General features: G+C 35.7%; 1 protein-coding gene across 1 annotated transcript in view; it reads left to right on the top strand.

Moving 5' to 3' along the window:
* The window catches only part of IREB2 (iron responsive element binding protein 2), a 49,176-nt gene extending 32,138 nt beyond the window's left edge, over positions 1–17,038 (top strand). The window contains exons 11-22 of the mRNA XM_067755178.1: positions 1,004–1,120; positions 2,192–2,351; positions 3,146–3,281; positions 4,457–4,541; positions 4,905–5,061; positions 5,373–5,497; positions 6,980–7,084; positions 7,181–7,323; positions 9,986–10,133; positions 10,219–10,341; positions 13,027–13,212; positions 13,924–17,038. Of these exons, the coding sequence (XP_067611279.1) occupies positions 1,004–1,120; positions 2,192–2,351; positions 3,146–3,281; positions 4,457–4,541; positions 4,905–5,061; positions 5,373–5,497; positions 6,980–7,084; positions 7,181–7,323; positions 9,986–10,133; positions 10,219–10,341; positions 13,027–13,212; positions 13,924–14,034 (1,596 nt within the window). The 3' untranslated portion in view covers positions 14,035–17,038. The remainder of the gene's footprint in view (positions 1–1,003; positions 1,121–2,191; positions 2,352–3,145; positions 3,282–4,456; positions 4,542–4,904; positions 5,062–5,372; positions 5,498–6,979; positions 7,085–7,180; positions 7,324–9,985; positions 10,134–10,218; positions 10,342–13,026; positions 13,213–13,923) is intronic.
* The last annotated feature ends 2,918 nt before the right edge of the window (positions 17,039–19,956 follow it).

The following is a 19,956-nucleotide window of genomic DNA, read 5'->3' as shown; positions in this document are numbered from 1 at the left end:
TTTTCTGGTCCCTTTCAGCACCATTTATCAAATCTAGTGCTCTGTCCACATTTTTTTTAAAAAGGGAAAGAATAAGAACAATTAAATGGAAACATTTTGGTGGTATAATGAAATGGAATAAATGTGCCTATTAAAAACCTGACCAGATAGATAAGAAATAAAACTAAAATTCACCAGGATGTTGATTTCAAGAGAAACTAATACATACACAGACTAGGATCACCTGGATCCATGAAATAAAAGTGTAGGAAAAGCAGGTGTTTCAGTTGTGCTCAACCAGAATAAACAGGGCTGTTAAATAATGATGAAAGCCGTAGTGAAAAAAATTTGTTTGAATTGATTATACACAAATAAAATGTACATAGGGAAATGGTAGAAATACCAGAAGAAATTAATAGAAACCTAGCTGGGAGGTGGAATTTTTATAAAATATGATTTTTTTTAAACCCAGGAATAAAAGCATGGTCTGCAGGGGCCTGGCTAGCTAAACTAGAACCAGGAGTAGAAAAACCTTTTTCTGCTGTGTCCCCCAAGCACCCTCTATTGACCAGACTTAACATCGTACAAGCTGAGAAAGGAGAAATGTTTACTGAGCCCACCTCTGTTATCACAGAGCAGGCAAAGAAGGATGAATTTGGAGCTCAGAAGCAATAAACTTAGCTGGCACAGGCATCTACTTTATCATCAGGCATGTGTGAAGATAGTGTTATCTTTGTGGGAAAAAACCATTTGGGGGAAAAAAATTTTATATAGACTGTATGGTTGGTGTTGTGCTAGTTTGCATACTGGTCTGCTAGTCTTTTAGCAAATTTTTATATATTATGTTTCATAAATTAAATGGAGTTGTTTTAAAATATTTCTTGGGAGTGTATATCACCATTAAAACAAATTGCATTAAAACAAATGTGAGCATATTCATTCTGCATCAGAAAGTAGTACTCATGTTGGAATCTGTACTTACGAATTCTAATTACTTTTCTCCCTCTTTTCTCTCATTTCCTAGGTGATCCAGATTAATCTGAATTCAATAGTTCCATCTGTCAGTGGTCCAAAAAGACCTCAAGATAGAGTTGCTTTGACAGATATGAAAAGTGATTTCCAAGCTTGCTTAAATGAAAAGGTAGATTACCTTATTTGTCAATACACTTTGTGCTAAGTAAGTAGTGAAGAACTAGCAGGATGACCCATGAACTCAATCAACTGCTGTATTTTTATATGTTATTGGCACACACCAGCAGCCCCCTCCTTTGCCTCTGTCCAAAGTGCAAGTCAGACATTTCATGAGCTTGTTCCCAGATCCACTGTGAGGACCAGAGGTTGATTGGGTATATATAAATAAAAATTTAAAGTTAAAAATAGAGTTTCTCGGTCATGATAGCCTCATTTCAAGTTGAATAGGTACATGTGGCTGTGGCTCTTGTATTGGACATCATAACTATTGAATATTTACATCATCACAGAAAATTCTGTTGGGCAGCACTGCTCTAGACTTTTGTGATTTCCCAGACTAGAACAAAACCACTACACTGTTGTGATTACTCTCTTAAAGTCTGGTAAATTAACTAAATACCAAGTGACCTCTTTGACTTTCAGGGTTTGTACTTCCCGTCTTGAGAATCATGGCTTCAATCTTGTCACTTTTTCTATTCTGAGAACTAGTAGCTGGCTTTTCAGAGCCTTTCTTTTTATAATTTCTTTTTTCTTTTTTTTTGAGGAAAATGTCAAACTTCTACAGGAATAAAGTAGTGTAATGAATTCCTGTGTCCCTCACTTGAACAATTACTAACTCATAACCCATCTTGCTTCATCTGTTCTACATACATATAGACACACAGGATCATTTTGAAGCAAATGTTCAAGGACATTTTTAACAGAAAATGTTTGTACCATCTCTTGAGAATTACTGTTAAGTAGGAATGAATAAAGAACAGCAAAGCCAAATAAGATCTGGATCATGAGTAGTTGGCTGGACTCAGTAGATAAAAGCTTAGGAACACCACCAGACTCCTGTCATGATTATTCAAATTCATGCTTCAGCTGAATTATAACTACTGAATGACATGGAACTTCAGCATCACTCACAAATAGTCAGAACTTATCAAAAGTCAAGGGTCTGCCATATTTTCTACCAGTCTTTTTTTCTATACATATCCAGAATATTTAGTTTATATTTATGTGCAAATTTGTATAGGTTGGATTTAAAGGCTTCCAAATTGCAGCTGAAAAGCAAAATGATATCGTCTCTATTCATTATGAAGGAAGTGAATATAAGCTGTCTCATGGATCTGTGGTCATTGCCGCCGTTATCAGTTGTACCAATAATTGCAATCCATCTGTCATGCTCGCTGCAGGTAGGTTGTGGTTTATAGCCATACATTTTCTGTTATATTCACATTCTGTTTCTTAGATTATGCATGAGTATTGATGCCTGTGTTTGATATTGAGAACCTGAGTTTTTAATTAGGTTTTAAGGAGCCTAAGTTTGACTTATGTTATTAATTTTGTTTTTATTACAAAGAAGGTGAATTTTTAAAATTATATCATGTATCTGTGAGCTTTAGGTTGTATCTGTTTTTTCTGTCAATTTAGAAGTATAGTTAATTAGCAGATCTTTTGATCTACTAGACATTTACCATAGCAGTGTATTAGATTCAGTTGAGACACAAAGGAAGTAAAAGATTATTGACAAGGAATATAAATGAAATCAATTGTATGTACATGGAGCAATTCATTAATCATATAAAATCAAGTATAATAAATGTTAAATTGCTATTAGTTCATTACGATTATAGCATTTAAAATGGTTCATTTAATGGTATGTGTTATATGTGTACATGATGTTATTATATACCCTTTTCCATTTGTGTGCATGATGCCATGATATCAGATTGTATATTAATAATTTATAATGTAAAAGCTAGTATATCTACCACAATTTTTTATTTGTTTTAAATGAAACAAATCAGTAGAATAAAGTGAACAAAATAATGACAGTAAATGTGTGAATTTTAGACTTTTACCCTAACCTGTATTGGAGATGACCTGTAAAATAAACCATAAACCCTTTCTTACTTCCTACTTTAATATGAGGGAAAGAGAGAGAGAAACATTGCCATAATAAATTATTGTTTATTTACTGTTGCAGGTCTTTTGGCTAAAAAAGCTGTTGAAGCTGGTCTGCATGTTAAACCTTATATAAGAACAAGTTTATCTCCAGGCAGTGGGATGGTTACACATTACCTCAGTTCAAGTGGAGTATTACCATATCTTAGTAAGCTCGGGTAAGTGATGGTTACCACTCTTTATATTGAATTGGTATTCAGCAGTGATTGAAACTACTTGTTAGGACCTTTCATATACAAAAAGAAGATAGAAAAAAACGCTTTAGTTCTACTTGTTGCCTTGCCATTACCACAAAATCTTTGAGGCCGTTTCACTCAGCAGACATTTACTAGGCATATTCAATGAGCAGCAAGGCATTGTGTTGGCTACAAAGAAGTAGGAGATGTGATCTCTAATTTAAAGATGGAAACACAAGACAAACAAGTAAAACCAAGTAACAGTGACAGACAGGTAAGGGATGGTACCAAGTACTGCATAATTTGCATGAGTCATGTAGATCATCAGTTTTCAGAACAGAGTAAGATATAGGTTGCATTATTAACTGAATAAATTGTCTTAATTGAGGTTTTGTGAGATTATTATATCCATTAAGCATAGGTTAAGTTGTCCCTGAACTTTGGAGAAAATAACTTATATTGTTTATGTACTCAAAAAAATAATTGATGCTAGCTGTGTTTTCACTGTGTATTTTGGAACATAGTGTCTTACGTAAATCAATTCTTTTGCAAAACTGCCAAGTTTTAGGTTTTTTTCTTTGTTTGGAAGAGCAGCTGAAAGTAATTTTGAGGATTATACCTGTAATTTTTAAGTTATATCATCTTGGAGTTTTTGTCAGGAGCTTTTCTTGGGTTTAGTTGGTTGAGAATTAAAAGATTACTCCTATCAGAGTACCCAATTACAGTGCCTCTTTGGGGGCCTTTGGTCGGATTGTTGCAGCCAGGTCCTCTTGATATTTGACAGTTTAAACCCCTTTGGAGGACAGTATAATATCGATTTTTTGAACGGTCATGTTATATTCCTAGCGAGTAGTATCTGAAGAATTTTCTTGCGTAGTTTGATAAGTTTTGTGTCAGATTTAGTTAACCAAATTTAACTAGGGAGTGTCCTAAGTATCAGGGCTCTTCAGAGGTTTGCATTCAGTACAGATAGCCTGGCTGAGGGTCAGACTTGATTGCTCAAAAGCTGTGAAATGAACATGTTGATGAAGGTTCCTGTGTTGTGAATATTCTCTTCAGCAATCTTACTACAGTGATGGAAATGAAAGATAAGACTTGTCCTTTCTTTACAAATGTTGTGATTTTCTGTCCAATCACATTTATTTTTTGAAATGCAGATTTGAAATAGTTGGCTATGGATGTTCAACATGTGTGGGAAATACAGCACCCTTATCAGAAGCAGTTTTAAATGCAGTAAAACAGGTAAACTGTGTGGATCAGTAAGACATCCAAATGGTTTTTCCTAACTGTATTTCACTATTATCAAAAATGTATATTAATGTATTTATATTTCTGTAGTCCTTGCATCTCTTGGGAAGAGTAACCTATCAATCATAAAATGATTCTTTGAAGTCATTTTTAGAACCTTGAACTAATTCCTTAATAGTGCAGGAATTATTTTAGTTTATTTACAGTATTGATAGTTCTGTACCTAATAATTGGAAATAATGCTTTTGGTTATCATGCCCTCAGAAGTGTAATATTTGAGATTTCTTACATGTGATTATCCAAATTTGTACCATCTCTTGAATTGAATATATTCATTTGTGTTTTTTGTTTTTTCAGGGTGATTTGGTTACTTGTGGAGTTTTATCTGGAAATAAAAATTTTGAAGGTCGTCTTTGTGATTGTGTTCGTGCCAATTACCTTGCCTCTCCACCCTTAGTGGTAGCTTATGCCATAGCAGGCACAGTGAATATAGATTTCCAGACGGAGCCTTTAGGTATCTTTTCCTTTATATGTATACATATATACCTGCACACACTTTTTTCCCCAAAAGTTGTACTTTTGAAATGTTTCCTAGACCGTTCATTTATTGAATTATTTCAGAAAATCTTATCACGATGCATTATTAATTTTTGATTCATATGAAGAATATATAATGTGCAAGTAATTAGTTCTTTCAGCTGCTTACACCTGAAGCACTCTTGTTGAATAATATACTTGGTTTCTGTGATGTGTCTTTGAAAAGATGTGAACATTTTGAGGGAGTTACTTTTTATATTAAATTTCATATGAAAAATTTTTAACCAGGTACTGACCCTACTGGCAGGAATATTTACCTACATGATATTTGGCCTAGTCGAGAAGAAGTTCATCAGATAGAGGAAGAACATGTTGTATTATCCATGTTTAAAGCATTAAAAGAGAAGACAGAGGTAAGACTCTCATTTGTTTCTTAAAAGGTTTAATAAAGTGGCAGTGTTTCTTTATTTCATGTATCTTTCTGAATAGAATCAAAATTAAAATTTGATTCTAAAGTTTGATTCTAAATTTGTTGGGAAACCCAACAAATATTTATTGAGACCCTAGTATGTGCCAGGCACTCTTCTAGCTGTTTGGAATATATCAGTGAAGAAAACACAAAGTTCTCAAGGGGAGAGGCAGATAGTAAACTGTAGACAGAATAATTAGGTAAATTACACAATATGTTAAAAAGTAATGAGTGCTGTAGAAAATTACAGAACAGGGTAAAGAGAACCAATTGTGTAAAATTTGGGGAGTAGATTGCAGTTTTATATAGGATAGTTGAAAACATGGTATTTGAGCAAAGTTTTGAAGGAGGTGAACAAGTTAGTCATATATGTGAACAAAGAACAGGGCTCGGCTTCCCTGGTGGCACAGTGGTTGAGAGTCCGCCTGCCGATGCAGGGGACACAGGTTTGTGCCCTGGTCTGGGAAGATCCCACATGCCGCGGAGCCTGCGCGTCCAGAGCCTGTGCTCCGCAACGGGAGAAGCCACAACAGTGAGAGGCCCGCATACCGCAAAAAAAAAAAAAAAAAAAAAAAAAAAAAAGAACAGGGCTTACCAGGTAGAGGGACCAGTGTAAAGGCCTTAAGGAGGGAACCGTAATGAAGGCAGTGTGACTAGAACATAGGAAGTAAGAAGGATCGTGGTAGAAAATGATGTCCAGATTACATAGGGAATTTTAGGCCATTATTAAAATTTAATCTTTTACTCTGAAGTGAGATGGGGAGCCATTGGAAGGTGTGGAACAGGAGTGTCATAATCAAAAAGATTACACTGTCTTTGAATTGAAACTATATTGGGGCAAGAGGGTTGGGTAATAAGGATAGAGTCAGGAGGACCTATTGTATGTAGTAGTCCAAAGTAAAAAATGGTAATAGCATGGAACATTTGGGGTAGCAGTGGAGGTGGTGAATAATGGTGAGATTTTGAACATAGTTTGAAGGCAGGACTAATAATACAGTGATGTAGGACAAATATGTTGGGGAAAAAAAGGTTTTCTCCATGATAATATTCTTAAATATTAAAAGTATACCCCAAAACACGCTTAATGTTTTAAGTTAAGCAACATGTTTAGATCTTTCTAAATTCTTTAGCTTTTCTGGGTTTCTGTAAAGTCGTTCACATTCAGTTTGTATTGAAACTTAACTCTTAGGGCATTCCTGAAAATCTGGTGTGCTGGAATTCGATGAGCAAATTTTATCAGTTCAGTCCAAAAATGTCATAATTTTATAGAATGCAGTATTTTAGCTTTCTTTCCAAATGGATGAGGCCTATTTTCTTTTTTTAATTCTAACCTAAGTACTATGTTAATTTCCTCATTTTCATAAACCTCTTTTTCTGACTCCATTTTATCTCTCTTTTGGTTTATCAACCAAAACCATATTCACAGATGGGAAATAAACGGTGGAATTCTTTAGAAGTACCAGATTCAGTTTTGTTTCCATGGGATTTAAAGTCTACTTATATCAGATGTCCTTCATTTTTTGATAAGCTTGTAAGTACTTTTTTACTATTTGATACTTAAAAAATTGTTTGAAGTTTTAAAAATCTCATGAAGAGTTAAATGCCTTCAACATTTTTTACCTTTTAGACCAAAGAGCCAGTTGCACTCCAGCCTATTGAAAATGCCCATGTCTTATTATATCTGGGAGACTCTGTCACGACAGATCATATATCACCTGCTGGAAGCATTGCTAGGAGTAGTCCTGCTGCTAAGTATTTGACAAACAGAGGGTATGTGTACATGGTTATAGGCTGTTTTTGTGTTATCTTTCTCATTAATTAAGAGGCTTTTACTGGTCATGTTCCTTTATCCAGTAAATTACATGCTATCATGGGTGTCTGATTGTCTATGTATTTGACCTAAGCAATAACTGGGATACCTGTTGTACCTGCTTTTGCTTGTAACTTTAGAAATTGAAATTACTATTTTAAATTGAGCCCTTGTCCATTAAGTAAACAACTAATTGGAAACAGGAGTTCTCTTTTTCAGTGCTACTTTGTTGAAAAGTCAGATTGGTTTGACCTACCAAATAAAGCCTGATGGTTCTAACCATCTTCCAGTGTTGGACTGCACAATTTAAATGTGTGTATTTTGGGCTATAAAATGTACTTGCGTGAGGCTAGGCTTGATCTGTATCAAATCAAAAGACAATGAATTTCTGCTTCTCGAGTGTAAAATTTCACAAGAATAATAAATGTGAATGTGAAGGAGATCATTTACATAGGATATATAAATCCAAAACTAGAAAGATTTTGTTTCATTTCTGTGTGATTAATAACGTAGAGTTGCTCGGTTATCAAAGAACTGTTTTAACACCAGAGACAAAATTTTGCTAAAGGTAGAATTTGTGGTATTGCTGCCTGATTAGCTTTTTGATGCTTGAGCTATGCAAATGATAAGACTTTTCATTGAAATATCTTATAAAAATCAGTGCTACCTAGCTTTGTTTGACATGTAATACTGCATAGCTCTTACTGTAATCTCATTAGTGCTATTGTGAAATCTGTGTTTGAATTTATTTTCTAGTTAATTGTAGTTTGGTGGGAATTAAAACACTTTTTGGTAGAAATTGCTAATAGCAACTCCATTTGGTGTAATTTAATGAAGATAAATGAGTTTGTTTTACACACGGCTTTTGTTCATAGTGGTGAGAAATAAAATAAGTTTTATTTCTCCCAAATATTTTTTAAAAGGTGATTTCCATCTTGGTCGTAATTGTGACAAAGATTCCAACCCCCTCCCAAAGAAAAAGCCACCACTTCTCTCAAATACACAATTTTTGTATTTATTGTAATTGCTGATATGGATTTCTTAGCACAGTTAATACCGTAGTTTTCGTCAGTTAAAAATTTTATTTTTAAAGACACTCAAACCCCTCACCATCTCCATCCTGAAGTACAGTGTTTAAATGTACATCCTGAGATAAGATGTTTAAATTAGAAGAATGTTTGTTGTCTTTACATAAAAGACCAAATTAGAGACTGATGGAAGTTGGTTGTTGATTGTTGAGATGCTTATGCTCAGTTTTCTCTTGTCCCTAAAAGGTCATTTATATAGTAACCAATCCAGTAGCAATGAATACCCATAGCACACAGATAATGGTGTCTAAATACCAATTCTTAGGACAAGCAACCAATTTGTCTTAGGGAAATGGTTGATTCCAGGTTTGGCCCTGGAAAATATACAAGATGATTCTAGATGTCTTATACCAAAAGCAAAGGAGCTATAGAGACTACCAAAGAGTGTCTTAATTCCCACCAAACTACAATTAACTTCCAGGCTTTCTGTCAAAAGGTCTCAGGAGCCAACTTGAATCTGTCACTGCTCAAAGATGGGACATGTTGAGCGTCAATAAAGAATATAACTGGAATGGGTTGAAACATAATGAATATGTTTAAATCCATGAGTTCATAATAATACTAAAAGAGATAAATTAAAAACTCCAAGTTACCTTTGGAAGATGATGGGAAACCATCTCATTATTTAACAATAAAGTCTTTTCTGTATGGGATGTATTTCATTATAACCAAATCATTGATGAAGGAAAGTTTGTCTTCATAGAAGTTTTCCAGCTAAAAAATGAAGAAGGAATAAGAGAAGTAGAGTATCATCATTTTGCAGTCCCTAGTGTAGTCTAGACAATGATGATCAATCACTGGTAGCATTCCAGAAAGAGAAAACTGGGTATCATGTGCTCCTGATGGAAGTACGACCTATGCAGCATTGTTGCAAAAATTAAAAACCCAAACCTTGTCAAGTCACTAGATTTGACATCTGGTTAACAAGAAATACAGGAGGGAGAACAACATATGAAATGATACTGTGGAGATGCAGTCAGCACGGTCTAGATATAGGAAACTACACTACAAATGACCTAATTTCTTTAGATAAAGTATAAGAGGGGACAAAATAGGAGAGGGAACATATAGATTAAAAAAGACTTGAGATCAACTGGATGAATTTATAAACCATATTTGGACCTGATTGGAGCAAACCAACCACTAAAAAAGTAATAAGAAAACCAGGGACATTTGAATATTGACTGGCTAGCTGGTATTAAGAAGTTCGGAGGGTTTTGTTTGTAACAAGGTAGTATTTTTAAGTCCATATCTTTTAGAGAAACATACTGAAATGTATACAGTTAAAATATGATATCTGAGTTTTCTTCAGAACAGTCTAATGGAGGATGATTATAGAAGAAACAAAGATTCCATGAATTGATTATTGTACAGTAGTGATAGGCACCTGGGCATTCACTGTTCTGTTTTCTCTACTTTTGTGCATGCTTGAAATTTTCCATAATAAAAAAGTGTTTATGAGTAAGTTTTACAATTTAATAATGTGATTATTTTCCATCTAAAATAAAAACTAACTTTCATAACTTTGTTGCAGCCTTACCCCTCGTGAATTCAACTCTTACGGAGCCCGAAGAGGTAATGATGCTGTGATGACAAGAGGCACTTTCGCAAATATCAAGCTTTTTAATAAGTTCATTGGAAAACCAGCTCCCAAAACAGTTCATTTTCCGTCAGGACAGACGGTAAGGATGTATACAGAGTATTTAGGCAGTTGCTAACTAGATCAAAATTTGTATTAAAATTTCTTATGTTTGTTTTAATCTACAGCTAGATGTATTTGAGGCTGCAGAGCTGTACCAGAAGGAAGGTATCCCACTGATTATTTTAGCAGGGAAGAAATATGGTTCAGGAAATTCAAGAGATTGGGCTGCCAAAGGACCATACTTGCTGGTATTGATTCTTAAATTTTATCTTAAACTTCAAAGAGTTTTAAATATTCCCTTTTGTCAGTAACATCCTGTCAAAGTTCATTTTGTTCACTTAGACTTTGTATGCCTACTTGGATCTCATCTGTGGGTGTTTTAAGTGACCTTATATAATACGTTGTACTAATCTAGTTGCATTTTAATACTCTGAATTTAATTAAAATTACATCAGTCTTACTTGTGAAAATAAATGTGGTAGAGGGAAAGGATATTCTGTCTTAAATTATTGCTTTATAATAATAATTATTTATACCCATTGGTAGTTTTACTTGCCCCCTTTTCATTTAATTTTCTATGATTTGCTCCATCAAAGGTTAACGACTCAGAGATAGTGGGCCACATTTTACTTTTATCTTTTTCCAAATAGGTGATATTGGTCCCTGGCTGTCTGCTAGGAAGACATTTCTGTTGAAACTGTTTCCTTGTTGAAGAGCAAATAGGGAATCTGTTGGAGAGAATAGTCCTGTGACGTGTGCTCTCTGCCATTTCATACTCATACTGTGCTTCTCTTTACAATTGTAGTTGTTGAAGAGGCTGGTCAAAATACAGCCCTCACAGCTATCATAATCATACAAACGTCATTTGTTTTGAATCTTTAATTCCCCTCCCCCTTAAAATGTAAATACTCTAAGGAGTTGTGGGAATAAGTCTAATTCTTTTGTCTTTGTAAGATAATAATTTTAAGTACCAACATACTTCAGAGATACTCCAGTTTCGGTTCTTCACCACTGCAAGAAAGTGATTATCACAATAAAGCGAGCTGCACAAGTTTTTTCGTTTCCCAGTGCATATAAAAAGTTATGTTTACACTGTACTGTAGTCTATTAAGTGTGCAACAGCATATTTAAAAAAAATTATACACACTTTAATTAAAAAATACTTCATTGCTAAAAAATGCTAACCATCATCTGAGCCTTCAGCAAGTCGTATAGTAACATCAAAGATCACTTGTCACAGATGGGCTTCCCTGGTGGCGCAGTGTTTGAGAGTCCGCCTGCCAATGCAGGGGACACGGGTTCGTGCCCCGGTCCGGGAAGATCCCACATGCCACGGAGCGGCTGGGCCCGTGAGCCATGGCCGCTGAGCCTGCGCATCCGGAGCCTGTGCTCCGCAATGGGAGAGGCCACAGCAGTGAGAGGCCCACGTACCGCAAAAAAAAAAAAGATCACTTGTCACAGATCACCATAACAAATAAAATAATAATGAAAACATTTGAAATATTACAAGAATTACCAAAATGTGACACACACATGAAGTGAGCAAATGCTGTTGGAAAAATGGAGCCTGTAGACTTGCTTGACACAGAATTGCCAAAAAACTTCAATTTGTTAAAAAACACAGTAGCTGCAAAGCTCAATAAAAACAAGGTATGTCTATATCGTGAATATTAATTATAGGTATAGGTTCCCATTTTTTCCTCAAGTTTTTTTAGCTTTTTTTGTTTTGTTGTTGCGGGCTTTCCTCATATAGCTGTTGATCCTTGGCTGTCCATTCAGTTAGACATTAAAAATCTGATTACAAGCTGTAGTTGTGAGCTGCGTTTTGTTAGTGGGCCTTACTAATGATAAGCTACCTTTTTCATTGAGATAGCCCTATATGTTAGTATCTGTAAATATTTTCTCTGGGCCATTCAGTGAGACCCATTGAAGAAACAGACTTACTCCCCCCATTTCTGATAGTATTCTCACCCAGACTTCCCGTGAGCCTAGTGTTCCTCTTCAGTCTAGAGCATCCATCCTCTACAGGGTGATGGCACTCCCAAGGGGTGCAACAAAATCTTACTCTTCTTATGTATGAAGTATACATAGACATATACATATATAAACAGATACACAGTATATTTGTGACATTAAATTTGGGGGGGTGGTGGGCAATGAGGAGGAAGATGTGATTAGAAGGGAAATGTCTAAAACTCCTTAGGAGGATAATAATGAAAAATAGTAGAGAAACATGGGTCTTTAGCTGATTTTGTTCGGAGAATAGCGTCCTCTCTTGTGTGGGAACTGAGCTGGAGATCTTACTGCTTTTTATAGACTTCTAACTACTATCCCAGTGTTCTGAGAACCTCATGCCTCTGAGTCTCAAGCCTTTTCTAGGTTCTTTGTTGCAAATTGACTCAAATCTTACTGGTATCACCCTAGTTTCAGTTTATCAGTTTGTAGTTTCAACATTGTCTGCTAAGTCAGTTACCTGTCTCTGTTTTCTAAATATTTATAGAATTTGCACATCCTATTCCCTTTGTTGCTATGGGTTTACACTTCTTTATTCTTTTATTTTAGTGGCAATTTAAAAGGGAGTTTTGATGAACACATATGTTAGATCTACCATAATTAAACAGAAATCCTCCTGAGCCCTTTTTGAGTTTAAAGCAGCCGCCCCCAATTATAGAGAGCGCTTACTATATGGTAGGCACTGGCAGTACTTAACCCTGGAGTGGCCGAGGGGCAGTTAGGAGTTAAGGAGCTACTTAGAGAAAAATAACCTGTAAAAGATTTCTTTAAATACTTTGATATAACATTGACCTTTAGTATGGGGTGTTGGGTTTAAAGTTTTTACAGAAAAGCCAAAAGTAGAATTTTTTTCCTTTTAAAATACTCAGTAAAGCAACTTTCAGAGATGAATGGAGGAATAAAATGCATGTTTGTTACAGGGTGTGAAAGCTGTTTTGGCTGAAAGTTATGAAAAAATTCACAAAGATCATTTGATTGGAATTGGCATAGCTCCACTTCAGTTCCTTCCAGGAGAAAATGCAGATTCTTTGGGCCTCTCTGGCAGAGAAACATTTTCTTTAACATTTCCTGAAGAACTGTCTCCTGGAGTTACATTAAATATAAAGGTATATCTAAAATTCTCAAATATATGATTGTGTACTATATATTTAAATAGATGGTTGTAAATTGAGTAAGAAACAATTACTGTAAATTGCATCCTAATGTCAGTTAGTGAACAAGTTGTAGTTTGAGAAGGCTCTGTTTTCTCTGTACTTAAACCGATGTTAATATAGTTGATGTTCTCCGAGGAAAAGTAGAAAACACTGTATACTTAGTCCAGAAGGAAGACATGGACTTCCAATTACACACGTTAACTTCCTTTTCCTCGTTATCAGCTCTCTCTGTCCTGATCTAATTTTATCCCAGGCACGTACACCACTTTAGGAGAAGCCAAAATTGAGTGTTCAGGGTTAGAGTAACACAGACTTTACAACCAAGAAGAAAGGAAAAAATAGCAATATTATATGCAATGAATATTTAACATAAAATGACCATGAGTAACAACTTCCCTAATTAGTAAGTCAAAATCTAAATCATTTGATTTAATGTTTTAGGTGATGCGATACTTGTTATTTAGAATTAGGGACTAAAATAACATGTTTTTCTACTTAGGTGTGAAGCCTATGGTTTGGTATCTTAGGTGTTTTCAAGCAGGAGAAATGTTTCTCAGACAGAATATGAGTATAGTCATTGAATATGAAGACAGATGGTCTTAACCACTAAGTAAAACTTTGTAGATTTTACCACTCATGTGAGATGTTTTTGTTTGTTTAAAGACAAGCACTGGAAAAGTATTCAGCGTGATTGCTTCCTTTGAAAATGATGTGGAAATAACATTGTTCAAACATGGAGGATTATTAAACTTTGTGGCACGAAAATTCTCATAGTATCTACTCACCATGGATACCTTTCATAACTGGTAACTGCAAACAAAGCCTTTTGTGCTGGACCCAGGAATCCTTACCATGGAGCTGCAGGTAGTCCCAGTATGCTCACTTATCTCATCCATGGATGTAAATGATTATGAATCAACGTAGTGACTGAAATGAAATCTTCTTGATTTTAAATAATATACGAATGGTGCTATTAACATTGCTAAAATCAGCGTGTGAAGTGTGTTGTGGAAGAGGCCTGTAAGTATGGGGGGATATTTTATCAGACCATTTTGTAAATAAAGGCAGAATTTGAACTTGTGTTAAAGATTCTTATATGAGTAACCTTCCTGAAGTCTTTCGTTTAGTTTTGCACCTATAAAACTGTATACTACTGTTTGTTGGTTTAAGAGAAGCAGATTGAAATATAACAAGCCAGATAACTTTAAAATTGTGGAAGGTGAAATCTGATTTATAAGTGGATTTTCAGATATATTCATTCCTTTTCAGAATTGAGTTGCACATAGTTGTCATTCTTAGTTTGTAATATAAGCCAGGGTTATCCTAAGTCTCAGTCTAACTGCAAGGGATAGAACCTGCCCCATACACAATCATTCTGTCCAATCCAGCCAAGGTTTCCTCCACATCAGAAGGTGGACTGTTACAGAATACAATTGATTGCGTAGCACCATGTATTGGCAGTGAAAATATGTATCACATATGCAGCCCTTAATTTTTCAGTAATTTGCTGCTGTGACCCTGGCAAGCCTCAGATGGCATTATATCAATTGGATTATTTTGCTCACTCTGTGTGATACTGTAACTTCCTATAACCTAATATTTTAGCTATTATTAACTAAAATTCCACACTCATTTATGGTTGCTAAAGAGAACTTTAATCATTGAACGCTAACATGATTTCCTCTAGATTTTAAAATTATCCACCCTAAATTATATGGTTGCTCAACCCTAAACAGTTTTTAAATGTTGGTTACTTCTTAATTATTTAAATCGATTTCCTGTCATTTTGAATCATTTTACCTGGGAAGCATGATACTATTAATTATGTATGCTTTTGCTAACCGTCAGGATAAAACACTTAAGTTATTGCTGTCTGAATACTGTATTTTCTCTATTTGCATGTCTATTTATCACATCAAATGTTATGTCAACAAGAAGTTTGTCAACTTTTAAGAAAAAGGTTGGATAATTAATTCCAAAAAGTCCTATACCTTTTTTTTTAATTAAGAAATTAAACTTAGCAGGCAGAAGGTTAATTGTAGTGATTTTTTTTCCCACATGGAGATCATCATATGACCTAGTTAAGTTACTGCAATTCAGAATTAGCTCACATTGCACAGAATAAAGAATTGTTTTAAGCTAAAATGCTGAAATTACCAAACCAGTGGGTAAAGACCACTGAGGACTTTGCACATAATCAAATCATACAATCTTTTGAAAATATTCTGCAAATATGTGTTTAGACAATTAGGTGGACTAGAGTTTGGCAAAATGATTTCCCTTTTATTTAAATTTTTTATAAATATTTTCTTTGATACTTTCAAATCACGTGTTCTTGATATTTTATAATGCTGTGTATTTGTCAGTGCATATGTTTTTAATTTACATGAAAACATGAATTAGGGATGGAGAATTTACAAGTTGAACATTAAAATATCTGTTACAGGCTTTGAAGAAATGATAATCCAGATTGTTACGTGTGGGGAAAACATCTGTTTCATTTTTAAGCCATACTATAATATAATATGTAACCTACGGGCAGAGGCCTGGGCATCATCATAAACAGCACATCTAGGAGATGAAAAGATGATAAAGCTAGCCAGCTGTGAATTAAGCATTTAAATTTCCAGTCTACCTAGTCCAGTAATAATACAAGCAGATCTTGTATTTCAGGAATAAAATCAAGGTTCTCTTAATCTCTTGCTTATATACAATGAACCAAAAAGCTTCGTAAGCAATGGCTATCAATTTGTGAGGAGAGTCATGGATGTGTGTCCCAAAGCATACCTATATTTCTGCCTCCAGCCAAATTCTGTGTTTGCAAAAATGTGGCCCCTGTTGGTTTTTATTGTTTTACTTATCTCCTTTGTTGAATATATCTGGATAATTTGGTGTTCTAAAAAGAATACACAAATATTGTGGCAGGAAGTATAATAGGCCCCTTAGAGAAGCAAATTAGTGTTGTGAATTTAAAAGTACAATTTCAAAGGTCATTATCAACAGCAGCATTTTTGTTATATTTTAAGAAACATTATGCTACATACCATTGCCATGTTTCATGCCTTTGGGTTGCTAATCACTGAAAATGTCATCCAGTCACTGAATTGCCATTAGTATACCTAAAAAGTTTCCAAGATGACAGTTGTTACTTCCTGTTTTATCTCCAAGCTGACATTTGAATGAGAGGTATTAGACTCCCTTTAGCTAAATTGCTCAGTTTTTCACTGGGAATCAAACTTCAGTGGTACTAAAGGACAAAAAGTACAGCTAAGACCTAAATCAGAATTCTAGTTGTTTGCATATATGGTAACAGTGTTGCGTGCATTTGCCTTCTCAGTGTTGAGTGAGAGGATGAGGAGAAATTATTTGACATTTTTCTGTGGTTGAATTAAAAGACACCTTTCTTTTGCCTTTAGGTTTAGGAGAAAGTGCTAAGATACTGGATGTTGACCCTATCTTAGTTTGATTTGGAGTTATAAAAGAGAGGGGAAGGAGGTGGACTTAGTCTTCTTTAGTGACTTTTCCCCTAAAGTGTGATAGTGCTGATGTTTCTATCAGTTTTACACATAGTATGTAATTATGAAACCATATATCTCACTTAAGTAAATATAAATCATTGTCTATTATTTAAAGCCAACAAAACAGTATAACAGTTTTAAGTTCAATAATTTTAAGTATTGTATAGAAATATATGGGAGGCAAAGTTCAGTTGATGACAATTGTGTATATGTTACTGATGCTGTAAATTATTTTTAATAAAGAAAATTGTATTATCACATATTTGACTCTTGTTATAAAATATTTTGTGGTAATTGAAAAATAAAATATGATAACTTAAAAAGAAAGAGGATACCATCCAGAAATTTCTCTTCAAACATGTTAGTTAAATGTTCAGACATTAGTTATTCCCAATATAACTGCCAAAATGAGAATGAAAACCAAGATAAAGTTTGCAGTAGGAATAGCCTCGAGGAAACAATAAGTAAAGTTGAACTTGATTCCAGGGTTGTTCCAACTGGTACTTAGATTCATGGAATAACATTTTTAGAGTTGAAAAGACTAATCTCTCACCCAAAGCAGGATCCCTTGTCTAAATAACATCTAACTGGGCGACCTTTTCTTGAATATTCAAGAGATGGGAGACTGTGCTAGGCAACCCATTCTGATGAATAAGTTGGACCCTCCAGAAGTTGCCCTGAACGTAACCTCCATACTCTAGATCTTTTTTTATGGAGGTAATTTATGTTAAAGTGAACATTTAGGACTGAATTCGTCTCATGCTACAAAGTTGTGTATTACAGGAGGAAAGGGCCTTTTCTTGATGGATGCAGGATGGAGGGGCTATGTTTTCATGAGCCTCTATGCTTTAGGACCAGCTGGTGGTGTCACTTCCTCCTTCCACTGGCTATTCATCAGCGCTCTCTTGAAGCAAGTCATCTGGAGCCGGGAGCCAGGGCCATGAGCCTCTAAAGTAATGTTTTGTAAGTATGGTCAGCTGCCCACTGATCTAAAAATATCTGCCCTTTCTCCCACTCTTAATAGCAACCTAAATGAGTAATTGAAATCTACTAAAATTTGGTATTCATAAACTAAAATTAGTACATTATTAGTTTTCCAAGGATTCCAATTCAGTATCCTAAGACATTTGCTTTACAATATCAACACAGACACATGGTGATAGTTTGAATATTTGAATATCCAGAGTTTTCAAGGAAGCCTAGTGCAACACCAGTGTTGCGTTTTCTTAGTTTATGGTTTTCACTTGATGCCACTTTTGCTTTTTAATTATAAGTTTAGCTTCAGCTTGTTTTAATTTGATATGAGTTGTTTGGCTGGTAAGTTTTCCAAAACATCAGATTATAAAGCTTGTGTTTAGTATACAAAAAGGGAACATTTATTGCAGAAGCAGATGTAATCCCCACAGAATTTGCTTGTGTAATGACAATTGTGTTGTCTCTGTGAATTTTGTGTTTACATGATGATGGCACTGAATTTTTAGCCTTTTAAACAACCTGCAATATATAGTTGTATCATAAAACTAGTGGGCTATTACGTTTTATAGGATGTTTTATAATATAAAATCATATCTATAATCTCACTCTTCAGATTGTTCATTTTGTTTCACTCCAATTTTTGAGCACTAAACTCTTTGAGAGCCAATACCTAAGTGTCCTAGTGGCCAGGTGGAGAAGGAAAAAACTTGTTAATACAACAGTGACATGACATTTCTTGTCTATCAGATTGGTGGAACTTTTTTCATTATCACGGTATCCAATATTGGCATTACTGAGGAAAAACATGATTTGGTAGCATGTATTTTAAGAGCCTTAGAAATGTTCATTCTCTTAGACCCAGTAATATGACTGAGCAGTGTATCTTAAACAGTAACCAGATCAATAGAGGTGGAATAGTGAGAGGGTGGAGAGAATTCAGGACCTGCCTGAGGGAAGAGAATGCAGAGGGGCCTAACAAGGCCATTGGGAGTCAGGTTCTGGTTACAGATAATCCAAATCAAAGTTTGTCTTTGACACCCTGAAGGAATGAGACATCAAGAATGCCGCCCTGGGGCTGTAAAAAAAGCCCTGCTACTTGGAAATTAGAAGTGAAGCAGATAAGAAGCATATCTAAAGGGAGAAAAGAGGTGATCTCTCAATAGGTGGTTGACAGCGGTTTGGGAAACCACCAAGTCAATCAATCAAGGTCACTCTAACCAGAGTGTGCTGTATCCTGGGGGGGGGGGGCGGGGGCACAGGGGGAGAGGGAGATGTGCATGGACAAAAACAGACCAAGTTGCAGACATGAGTGATGTCTAGAACTCTCCTCCATTAGAGAGAGTGCTCTGTACTATCAGGTTCTGCTTGGTTGCAGACGTATATCAAACTGGCCATCAGAGCCAGATGACCTTGACAATTAAGGTCACCCAAACAGCCTGGCTGTTATGATTCCCAAGGCAGCCTCCTGATAATCATGTGGTTCTACACTTCCCTGCAGAGGGAGAATACACTGATTGAACTACCTAAATAAGGATTCTGATCCAATTACCAGTTCTCAGTGTAAATGAATCACTTATCACACCAGACCTGAACTGTGGTCACCTCAGCCCCCGGGATGACCTGTTAGGACGGCCTTCAGGCTTCCTTTACATCTTGAGAATAGAAAACTCGGCACTGTGCAAGAGCTTGAGCTAGAAGTTGGGTGACCACGTCTGGTTGAGGCTCTGTGCCCTCTAGACTTCAGTTTCCCCATCAATACAAGGAACGTGTGGACATAACTGATAAATTAGACGATTTCACGTTCTAACATTCCAGTATCCCGGGAGAACCAGGTCCTGTGCAGAACGCTGCCGGGTCAAACTCCCAGGTCCTCCGAGCTGAACTCTTGATGTTTTGGGGGACAGGATGGGTTTGAGGCCACCTCGGCCACGCTTGCGAAGCCTCTGGGATACGTGTTTCCAGCAGGAGGGAAGGGAGGGCGAGGAGAGAAAAACGAGGACGCGAATTCTACCCAGACAACTAGAATCCTGGGATAAGGCCAAGAAGCCTCCACAGCTACGTGGACTGGGAGGAACTGCAAGGTGCCACTCAAGAGCTGAAAGCCTGCTAAATGGCTACTCACCAAAGGGAGGGGCGGGGCGGAATCTGGAAGAGCCAATCATAAACAAGAAATCCAGTTTTGTAGTGAGGTGGCCGAGTTCTG

This window comes from Pseudorca crassidens, chromosome 1, assembly GCF_039906515.1.
Source record: "Pseudorca crassidens isolate mPseCra1 chromosome 1, mPseCra1.hap1, whole genome shotgun sequence".
NCBI lineage: Eukaryota > Metazoa > Chordata > Mammalia > Artiodactyla > Delphinidae > Pseudorca > Pseudorca crassidens.
Note: the sequence above shows the minus strand (reverse complement) of the source record. Positions and strands in the feature narration are given on the sequence as shown.